The sequence below is a fragment of the Pygoscelis adeliae genome, unplaced genomic scaffold (genome assembly GCF_000699105.1).
Source record: "Pygoscelis adeliae isolate BGI_AS28 unplaced genomic scaffold, ASM69910v1 Scaffold61, whole genome shotgun sequence".
Classification (NCBI taxonomy): Eukaryota; Metazoa; Chordata; class Aves; order Sphenisciformes; family Spheniscidae; genus Pygoscelis; species Pygoscelis adeliae.
Window position 1 is genome coordinate 1,756,803 of NW_008824010.1, and position 11,449 is coordinate 1,768,251.

Below are 11,449 nucleotides of genomic sequence, written 5' to 3' on the forward strand. Positions count from 1 at the left end.
GTAAAACGGCTTAATCCTTTAAAACCACAAGGCTGCAAAAACAGATGTACCAGCCTAAATGAGGACAGAGGAGGTTGAAGCTGGAGCAACAGTAAAGGAAAAGCTTGTCAAATTATACTCTTAGCTATGCAAGACATAACTTCTCTAATGTAGTTGAAGGATTTGCTTATAGCAATCATACTTGCAGAAACATGCCCGCTTTCTGATTAGGTTGTGGAAATCAATAGAAACTTCTGCCTTCTCCGCAGGCAACCTGAAACAACAGATTTGAAATTCAAGAGGTATGAAATTTCCCCAAAGCCTTGAAACTCTGACTGGGGTATTACAGAGTCTGACGGGTGGTGTTTTTAGCTATGGAGCAAAGTGAGGGTGGAAGCAGAGTCCCTGGGAGAGGCTGCAACTTGTTGCTGGGAAGGAAACGTAACACAAACAAAGGACAGAACATGCGGAGACAGAAAAGAAAAACCTAAGATTAAAATAAGAATGCCAAAGACAGCAACATGCTAAAAAGAAGCACATATTTCTACTGCACAAATAAGCTAAACAGTCACGTTTGATCCATGATCTTTCCATAAAAGTTCTCTTTGACGTGGGCAGGAGATTCCATCTATGGAGAGTGATGGGAAGGCACATTGTTAAGTCAGGTCCTGGGATGAAGTCTGTAATTATACATAGACCCTCCACAGACGGAGTCTGAAACAATGCCTCAGAGCTCTGCGAGATAAACGTTTACTGAAGAATGTGACAGAAGACAAAAATGCCTGTGAAGATGCTGCTTTGATGCTTTTTTTGAGGTCTAAGCCAACATGCTCGTGCTAGCGAGCTTCTCTATTTCTTTCTATGCCTTGACACTACCAGAGCGGCAGAGGTGTCCTGCTTCTGTTGCCCCACACTGCCTCCGTATCGCCTAACCCTGCACTGTGAGGGCTTGGCGCTTGTAGCAGAGTTTAGAGGCTCCCGTGCTGGGTTTCCTTGCATGCACAGTAAATAAGGCAAGAAGAGAGGAGGATTTGCAAGGAAGTCAAGCTGGGACTTGGCTGCATCTCAAATGGGGCATGTGGCTGTCAGATCAAATGCTGGTTCTGCACCGAGATCCTGACAGGAGGCGAGATTTCAAGAAACTATAAGTCTCTGGCAGCTGTCAGTGCCTGGGCACGTGCTCTCCTCTGGAGCCCCCTCGGGGTGCCCGTCTCTTCCCCATCCTATTTCAATGCCAGGTGTAATGGCTTATTACTGGAGGCAGCATGAAGCTGATGTAGTATTGCCTTCCTAAGCCTCCTCTCAGCCTAAAGCAGTTTCTCTGTGCTCTCATTAAGATTAATGAGTAATTCAGTGTGACACATTAACTATTTCACTTTTGCATTTTGCAGGTAGCGTAGCTGCCGAAGCCCATCTCCCCACACCCAAGGCCCCTCTCGTCCCTGCTTCCATGGGGCTCCTCTGGGGCTGTGAACACGAGGACTCGAGTTGGGGGGGACACAAACAGTTTCCCAAGGCCGTGAAGTTACAGGTTTAAAGGTTTTTTTTCCTTGTCTTTTATTGGACTAAACCCAAGACTTCTTACAGTTTTTTTCTGAATAACAGAGAGAGATACTGAATACCCAGGGCACACAATGCCTGGTAGAGAAAATATTCACTTATATGGATGGAGGTAAAAGACCAAGTGATGCTCCAGCTCTGTCCCCATCCCTCCACTGTGCCCTCCCCCCCATTTAAGCCAGATCTGTAAAGAGCTTTTCCCCTAACGCTGGGCACCGTAGGCTGTGGAGCTTCACTTTCTCATCCTGCCTAAGAGAAGCTGCTGCAAAGATAGAGGCAGCGCTTTGAAATTTGAGAGATGTTTGCCATAATAAACTCGCCTTTGTATTAAAACAAACAAACAAATGAAAACAGCCAAGCAAAGTTACTTGGTTGCTATTTCCTCTACTTCTGTTGTTGGGAATTACTCATGCTGTGCCTCAGGCAGGTGGAGATTCCTCGACAGATTTAATCATTCTAAAAAGATGCCAACAACAAAATGACAGGGAAGCTCTGCTGTGTTTAGCAATCGGTGATGAGCGTTGGGATAATTCTTCCTATTCAGCCTCCTCTGCACCAAGATCCTGCCATTAGAGCAGGCTGCGGCAGGGGCTCTGCCTGGGGAGCAACGCCCTGCCTTTACCTCCACTGACCCCAGTGCTCCCAACCCATAACGTGGGGAAGCAGAGGCTCCCAGGAGGTGAAAAAGAAAGATTTTGCTTCCCTACCATATCCCCTGCTATTGTTTCTCACCCGAGGAGGGGCTTTAGAGAGGGTGTTGATGCACTGAAATGATGATGCTTTTATCAGGAGGCTCATTTCAGCCGTGTTGGCAGCAAAGCCAGCCAAGCACAGCTGCCATTGCTGTGGGCTACATGATCATCTCCGCTGACTGGCTGCCATTAATCAAAAAGGGAGAAGATCTGGTACACAAATGTTTCCTCTGTTTGACCATTAATAGCTGACCTGAACCCTAAGTTATCCCTACAGGGAGCGCTTTTCCCTTCTGTAGGTAGCACCTCTCATCCAAGGATCTGAAAACATTTCATGCACATCAGTGATGTCTTAAAACACTTGTGCGGACGACGGAAATAGCGTCGCTGTTTTCTAGGCAGTTAATGACCAGCGGCACAAGAATAAGCGACTTCCTTGAGGTCACAGAGCAAGTCAGCAGTGATTTGGTATGAGAAGCCAGGACTTCTGACCTCCCCCCATTTCAGATAATCTCTCTCTTCAGCTCTGATGGTGAGTGCTGCCTCGATAGGCGTCTCCAACATCAAACCCCTTGTAAACCTCCTCTGGATTTTATTAGCTATCTTGTGCTAAGCCTGCCTGGGTTACTTATCAACAGCACTAGTGCTTTCGGGATGAATAGCCTGGGAGTCCCCACCAGTGGATGATGTGAAGGAAGATAAACATATCCACTTGAGTGGGATCAGATAGCCGCTGCTACTGTGAGGCACGAGGCAGGCGGGTGCTGCAGACTCCCCATGTAGTCCTGCCACCGCTTCTTAATCTGAACACTGCCCAGGGGCAGAAAGCTGCTTTCAAAATGTGGTGGCTAGAAGTAACTACGGCTCCAGCTGATTTCATAATAATGCCATTCCTATGAGATATTCCCTTCTACAGTGTTAAATGAAAGAAAAAAAAAATCTGTTACAAATAAAAAAGCAGAAACTCAATTTAAATTGGTGGGGTTACTGGGATTTTGAGTAGTGCAATGCTGGGAGCTGGCTGTCAGCCCATGCTCCCCGAAGGGAGGATGCTGCAGGAGCTGGTACTGCCTACTGCTGTGCACAGCTTGTCTGGTGGGACCGGCATGTCCCTGAAGGTTTGGGTGTCCTCTCTCTAGTCTCCAAGAGTGCCACTCTCTCCCCTTTTAGCATTACTACATTACAGTTAATTTACCTTCTCCATCCTTCCACGTTTTTGAAAGATAAGTTCAATGTAGCCTGAGAAGTAATTGCTATGTAGTGCCTTTTCCTGGGAAGCTTCTTGCAAGAGCCAGCCTTGTGGTTCGCAAATGTCAAGCTTTTTGAAATGTCAAGATATTTAAAAAAACTAAAAGGCGTAGAAGTGTTGTGAATCTGACGGACGTCCCTGATGAGGTTTGCAGGAGCGCATATATGAAGCAGTAACTTGTCTCCAAAACGCCGTGTTTATGGACACACCACATTTAGCTCCAGGAATCTCCCTTGCTTTGTTTGGATGAAATCATGTTTGGTTTTAGTTAAGAATTCAGGAGCTAAATTCAAGATCATAACGGGAATGCACAAGGAAAGGCTAAGGACATCTTGGAGAGACACTGGCCTAAACAAGCTGAAACAAACTTAGCAGATTTTACTTCTCCAGCATTAGCACCGCTTTGGTTTTAGAATTGTATCCTCTGCCAAGCACGGCTAATATTGCTGGGTGGTTTGATTTTGCACAAACTTATTTACTAATTCCCCTCCAGATATCTTGATGGAGGAGTTTGCGTGGGATCTGCAATATTGAAGTTCAGCCTTCTCTAATAAAGTCAACGAATGCTTTGTAACTCTTCACCTTGTTTCTCACTGTAGAAGCATTCCTAGTGTTTACAAAAATGTTTCATTTAAATTAAAATTTAAATTATAAATGGAGAGAACCAGAAAAGCAGAGCCCAAATGCCAGAAGAATTCTTCAGGATTCATTTCTCCCTTTCCTCTTTTAATTGTCCCTTTCTTGGGTGGGGAAAAAAAGGAAAACGTTGCAGCAATTTCACTTTGGTATATCCCATTGGGAACCTTTTCTTTGGGGACAGGATGGCTCTAGTTGGGACTGCAGATCACAAAGCTCAGTTGTGACTGAGCTAGAATGAAGGTAGTCTCCCCCAAAGGTGATATAAGCACACTAGAAACTTGGTGTGGGCAGAAAGCTGGATTCCTGAGCAGAAATATTAATGATTTTTAATAAGTTTTAAAGTATGTCCTATTTAGGGTTTTACTATACCTCAATAACTTCTTTCAATGTTGGGTGTCTGACAGAAGCTCGTTGCACCCTAGAGGTTTGGCTGAGCGGGCCAGCAGCGAGCTCCTTCCCCTGCTTTCTCCAAACTCAACCTGGGCCATACAAACCCTCTGGATACTTTGCTACCAACTGACGCATCCTTTCTCTCCGCTGTGTTTTAGATACATTCCCAAACAGGGGCAAAAAAGCTTGTATAATGATAATAACAATAACTTTAAAGGGTACTTATATCCTGTGAAGCTGCTGCTACAATTTTGAAGACAAAGCAATATATTTCTTATAAACCACAGCAATTAACTCCACGTCTCTCCAATTCCCCAGAAAAACTTGAAATTAACAGTAACAACCAATATTATAAGGCAAAAACCCCCCCCAGCTGGGCTAAACTGTAGTTAGTCACCGGCTCTGGGTGTTTCCATGGGTGCTGGCAGTGAGGATGCTGCGCAGAATGACAGGAATAAAGTTACTCTGGGTTTGACATAGAAAGAAATATGGGAGAGGAAAGTTAGCACTTGGAAGTAGGATTTCTCTTCACAACAGACTTTCCCCCTTCAGATGTTGTAGTAGCATTATACTTTAAAGGTAGTAAATGCTATTATATAGTTAGGTTGTGCCCTGATTGTGTGCAACCACTATGTTTTAAAGCCTAAAATAAAAAGCAAATTTTCTTCCTGAGACCTCAGGATGGAAGATTGCTGCTGCCACCAGAGGGACTCAGAAATACGACGGTAGGAGCTGAGCATCCCCGAACCGGCCAAACTTGCCGGTGAAGACGTCTGACTTTCGGGGGCTGCCTTCAGGATTTCTCAGGTGCTGTGTTATCCGCTCCCATGGCTTGAGGGCTGGGCTCGGATATGAGGTTTATGCACTCTCTCCTCTTATCATGCTGATGGGGGGAACAGATTATGAACTTAGTCATCCTGCCTGTTCTCCTCGGTTAATGCAGCTGGGCAGCAAGCCGTGCGTTTTGTACCGCACAAGGTACAAAATGCTCATCAAATCGCCTCTATTTCACTGGCTTTCCTGGTATGCAATCACACAATGAGCACCAAAACCGACTGCTAAAATAGCAGTTGAAACGTTAACGATTTGCTCGCACTCATGATTAAATTGTAATGTGGGGCTTTTGAGCATTTATTGCAAATTTGGTTTTAAAAAGTGGGGAGAAAGATGGTAAAAAAAAAAGTGTGATTGAAGGTGAAGCCTGCAAAAATTCAGTAAGGTTCAAATGGATTCTCCTGTGTCTGGGGAAAACAACCACTCTCACTTGTCCCACAAAGAACCAGTGTTTTCTCTTTTCAAGTGAAAGCAGAAAAATTGCCATTGCTGCAGTAGATGATCGTACCTTAGATTAAAGGAAGGAAAGAGCACTCAGGATGAAACTGCATTTCTTTCACAGTCTGTTTTTTTTTCTGTGTGTCATAAAAACCTAAACCCTAAGGGGTGTTGGAAAAGATTTTCGAGTGATTAAACTATTTTCCTTCTTGTAAAGCACGTATGGAGTTTTGCAGTGACAACCTTTGTCCCAACAACAAAAATGCTGTTGCCTTTCCTAAAATTACCATTTCCCATTTTGCTGAAGAACTAGCTGTGTCACTAAACCTGCAGCAAAATTTCATTTATAATAAAAAACCCCACATTAAAACCCACAGGACTACAACGATTTGGGTATGATAAATGAGCCCAGGGTACACACAGATGCATGTGAATCATCTGAGATGTTTCAGATTTACCATAAGTGACAAGATACGTAGAGTTTGCAAAGTCCCATCATCTGGATTCTGGTTATGTGTCTATCTCAATTTTGATACTCCTCTGTAGCCTCTGTGGTTGTGGAGACAAGATGTGGTTTTAATCTCATGGTTTTGGGAGTCCTGACTCATCCTTTTTAGTCTTGAGGACAGGTAATACCTCTCCCTCACGCAGAAAAGAGCCCGAGCTGCTTTACAGCAGTTTTGCGTGGCCTGCACTGGCTCCAGGGAGACATGCTTAGGAATGCTGAGGTCCTACCAAACCCAAACCAACACCCTTCCCAAAATACTCTGGGTGAGCTGCAGGCAAAGCTACCCCTTAGGGGTACCTTAAAGGTTGTGTCAGCCCCGCACAGGACACTCTGCTATAGACAGGCAGCAGCAATCCCCTTCCAAAGCTAACTACCGGATTAATTTGGTTTTGTGGTTAAAGGAAGATACAGAAGACTGTCTCCTCATTTCCAAAACACGAGCACACCCATAAGAGTCAAGGCTTGCCCAATTGCAGACAAGAGGAACTCAGCTAAAACATCTGCTCTTGCGGGATATTTATGAAGTGGGTCAAACCTACTGACTTTTGGCAGTGTAGCTGGTCCGATGGGACAATCAGCGGGATGTTGTTTATGTAATTAATCTTTTAAATTGAGCTCTGATCCCCAGGAGTAACGAGAGGCTCCCGAGGAGTCGTGTTTGCGAAGGTCTGCACCGTGTCGTGCTTCCTGCGCTGCTGAAGAGCCGTCATTCATCACACACAGCAGCACCTTCTGATCGCTGGCCAGTTTTGCGTGTTAAACAGGCTCTCCTCTGCCCCAATGACATGCTTTGTGGGTGTCATCAAATTCACTGGTTCTCTCGTTAGAGTAACCTCATACAGGTTTACCAGAGCCTGATGGGAGAGAGGAGCAGCACTGGGATGGGACCGGGCTGAAACAGATACTGATTGAAAAACCCGATGAGTGACAAGTGTCCAATATTTCCCATTTCATCTGGATGGATGCTCCTCCATCAACCCTTTGATGCTTAATGCTCTGGCGATGTGGCACAGAAAGCACATCCCCTACGCACTGTTTGTGATGCTGGGCAGAGTAGCAGAATCCCTTCTGGGGACTGATGGGACGTCTTGGGAAGCATACCCCAAATCAAGCCCTTCTGTTTGCTTATCCCCACATTAGGTTACGAGTGTAGATCTCATCTGCTCTGCATTTTCACCCCTTTTTTTTCTAGGCACGACTCCTTTTCAGCTTCCCCTTCTTATTAATAACTATGTTTTTAGACTGTTTGGCTTTAGATGTTTTAACATGGTTTTTTTTAAGCAGAAGTGGTATTCCCTAATACTCTTTTTGATACCTATACAGCTCTTCCATCATCTGCTTCCCCTTACGTACCTTTTAATAGATATACACTATGCCTTGCAACTATTTCATGCATGGTAATCATCCATCCTATAGCAGCCTTGTAGTGCTGTGGCGGGTAAGTGGCCTTCCAAGGACCTTCTCCTCAGGCCAAGCAATGGAAATCAAGATGCATCAGCACTGTGTCAGGTCAGGATCCAGATCAGGGTGGGTTTTTCTTTCTATAGCCATAAGGAAATATTATTTTTTTTTTTTCTCAGGGGTGGGCACATGACATGTGCAACACCTGGAAGGGATGCAGCCATGCTTGGCTCTGCCAGGATGTCTGTCTGGCTGCACGTTACGCTCCCCAAGAGCAGGACGGCACAGCACACCTCGCAGATGACGCACGTACTCCAGCCTTCCCACACCGCCTTTTGAGTTAAGCCTTATCTTTGTTATTCTTATATGGGAGTGACTTCCAACCTCGGAAATGGGAAGCAAAGGAAAAGTAACAATGACTTCAGAATGAATAATTAAAAAATGAATTAGTTCCTGAAAAGTTGTTCCTAAAAACTGTCGAAGCCCACTGTCCCTGCCAATTCCCAGCATGAACTGTGTGTTAGTCCCCCTGTTTCATAAGGAAAGGGGCACCATTAGGTCTGTCTATACTGCCCAGCTTGGTAGTCTACACAACACTGGACCATGACAAAGTGGTCACCAGTGTTTTGAAGACAGTCCTGTGGTTAAAAGCAATACAAGCAATTCTAAGGCGAGTTACTTATTTCCCCCTCCCTGAAAAGCACCCCAACAACTGCAACTATAAGAAGAATGCCTGGCTCCAGGCACAGGAACATTGCTTCCCTGATCTTCATCCAACGTGTGCCCTGAAGGGTTTATTTTTCTGCTGTTAGTTGAGTGCATAAAATCCAGCGTGTTGCTGTGCTGTGTTCTCTGCTCCCAATCCTTGGCTGTGGTGTCGGCACTTCATGTCTCTGCTTTAGCACAAACATACCCTAAAGTTTGGTGTGTGACACGAGAGGATCACCCAAGGGCACAGGAACCCAGTAACGCTGCAGGGCTGGAGCGGGACTCCTCTCAAGCGGATGGGGATCAGAGTATGCCATAAGAAAGTGGAAATGACTGTTCCTTAAGCAACTGCCTGCAGTTTCAGAAGTCCCAGGATATCACTAGCTGCTGACAATAGTTTATGCAACTCATGTCGTGCTTTACTTATCCCCAGAGTCTGTCCCAGCACAGGAAAGAGGAATATTGACCCAACTTCATAGAATCATAGAATCATAGAATGGTTTGGGTGGGAAGGGACCTCTAAAGGTCATCTAGTCCAACCCCCTGCTGTGGACAGGGGCATCTTCACCTAGATCAGGTTGCTCAGAGCCCTGTCCAACCTGACCTGGAATGTTTCCAGGGATGGGGCATCCACCACCTCTCTGGGCAACCTGTGCCAGTGTCTCACCACCCTCAGCGTAAAAAATTTCTTCCTTGTAGCTAGTCTAAATCTACCCCCCTTTAGTTTAAAGCCTTTCCCCCTTGTCCTGTTCATCCCCATGTACATGAGCTCTTCGGAGAACAGCTGGGAACGGCAGCCTCTCCCCTGGTAAATACACCCCCCTGAGCTGGGTGAAGACACCATGTGAGGGGAAACCTGATGATGGTCTGCTTTTTAATCAGCATTTATTTTATAAACTGAGGTTTTACAATTGTTTAGATGCTTACAGGCATCTCTAGTATCTGTGGTGAAGGTTTGCTACGAGATGCTAAGTGGGGAGAAAATGAGCAGAATACATTGAGGCAAAATGCTTTTGATGAAATGTCATGAATAAATTTGTCCCTTTTATGACGAGTCTCATGATATAGGCTTCAGTCATTTTTCTTAGAGCCTCAGGTCTTTGAGTGATAGGATTATAAGACATTTTTCTTTCTTTCCAAGATAAATTTTCAGTTTTTCAAGCCATGTTGACTGTTGAGAAAGGGACCAACTTAAAAAAAAAAATCAGTGGCAAATTCAAATCACCTTGGGTAGAAACCTTAAAAAATTACAAGGTTTTTTTAGGTAATTCTGTGGTTTCTGACAGCTTACCTTGTGGTTTTTGAATGCTTGGAGTTCGAAGTGCTGCTGCAATGAATTTTAAAATAGAGACTTTAAGCTTGATGAAACTGTAGTGCCCTATAATGTAACAGGAAATAGGAAAAGGGGCTTAAAGGTCTCTTTACACACTCTAGAAACAGACAACGGTAATATATAGGGCAAACCCAAGGCTTGCAGCTAAATTAAGCAATAGCAGGACAATTTCAGACCTCTGCAGACCTGTCCCAGCTGTAGCCTGAGGATAGCACTGAGAAACCACACAGGAGAAACGGTGCAGAGCTGGAGCTGGGCAAAACTCAGGAAAGCGTGACAAGAGTTTGTGGCAGAACCGAACAAAGTATCCACCTCATCTTCTGCACCCAAAACCCTGAAGGATTTGTCCTGAATGGCTGCTGGCTCCCGGCAGGACCCCCCTGACAGCCCTAAGCCTGACGGAAAATCAGACGCATCTCATAGTACTTGAGTTCACGCAACTTCTTGCCCCTAACTAGAATGACCACCAGAAATGAGTTTTTAGGACCCTTCAGGGCTAAGGGGTCCCGAAGCCCTACCTTGGCCAGATGCTCTGCTGGTCCTGGTGTCTCCGGAGCGCCTCCTCTTCCTCACTTGTCCTTCAGTGTGGCCATGCCGAGGGCCTCCGAGCTGTAGTCGTACTGATTGCTGGAGGACATGGACCGTCCCCAGGAGCACTGCAGGTTGGAGCCCCTCTTGCGAAAGGAGGATGTGAACCTGTAGAAGTTACGGTGCCTGTTGCGCAGGTATTCCCGGTAGTTTTTGGTGAGCAGGGTGTAGAGGAAGGGGTTGATGCAGCTGTTGCTGTAGGTCAGGCAGGTCACCAGGTAGTTAATGCACTTTTGGGTTTGGGTGGTGAGCTGCAGGGAGCTGCTGTAGAGTCGCACCAGCTGCCAGATCCAAAACGGGAGGAAGCAGGCCCAGAAGACCAGCACGATGCTGAAAATCATGATGAGGACCTTCTGCCGGGGGGATCTCTTGCTCTTCTCCTTGTGGGGGGGGTTCCTCTGGGACTCCAGGTAGGTCCTGGCCAGGCGCGTGTAGAGGAAGCCAATGATTATTCCCGGGGCCATGATGCTGGTGCTGAAGAGCACCGTCAGGTAGGTCCGGTAGGCGTCCACGCTCCAGGTGGGCGCACACATCCTCTTCACCTTGCCCTCTGCCTTGCCCCCCTCGGTCAGGGTGACCATCAGCATCATGGGCAGAGTCAGGAGCAGCGAGACCGACCAGACGGCCCCCGCCGTGACCTTCCGGTATCCGTGCGACCGCTTCAGGGTGTCCAGGGGCCGGGTGACGGCCAGGTAGCGCTCGGTGCACATGAGGGTGAGGGTGAAGATGCTGGCGTGCATGGTGAGCAGGTCCAGGCTGAGCAGGATGCGGCACCCCAGGTCCCCGAAGTACCAGTCCTGGGCCAGGTAGGTGCAGACTGCGACCGCTTCAGGGTGTCCAGGGGCCGGGTGACGGCCAGGTAGCGCTCGGTGCACATGAGGGTGAGGGTGAAGATGCTGGCGTGCATGGTGAGCAGGTCCAGGCTGAGCAGGATGCGGCACCCCAGGTCCCCGAAGTACCAGTCCTGGGCCAGGTAGGTGCAGACGATGAAGGGGATGGTGGAGAGGTAGAGCAGGTCGGCCAGGGCCAGGCTGACGATGGAGCTGTACATGGGGGCGGCGCAGCGCGCCGAGTGGCACATCACCACCAGCGTGTAGACGTTGCCCGCCCCCCCGGCCCCGTACATCCCC

General features: G+C 46.9%; 1 protein-coding gene across 1 annotated transcript; it reads right to left on the reverse strand.

The window, feature by feature from the left end:
- Positions 1-10,232: 10,232 nt before the first annotated feature.
- Positions 10,233-11,445, reverse strand: LOC103919044 (urotensin-2 receptor-like). Its single transcript, XM_009326498.1, has 2 exons — positions 11,134-11,445; positions 10,233-10,978 (listed from the first exon to the last, which is right to left on the reverse strand). The coding sequence occupies exons 1-2, from the start codon at positions 11,443-11,445 to the stop codon at positions 10,301-10,303; spliced, it is 990 nt and encodes a 329-aa protein (XP_009324773.1). The 3' UTR covers positions 10,233-10,300.
- Positions 11,446-11,449: the final 4 nt, after the last annotated feature.

What these genes read in the sequence shown, in the direction of transcription:
- LOC103919044 (XM_009326498.1), bottom strand. Translation starts at nt 11,445, where the DNA reads ATGTACGGGGCCGGGGGGGCGGGCAACGTCTACACGCTGGTGGTGATG. An exon ending in CCCTGAAGCGGTCGCAGTCT is followed by an intron (nt 10,979 to 11,133) that starts GCACCTACCTGG and finishes GACACCCTGAAG; the next exon opens with CGGTCGCACGGATACCGGAA.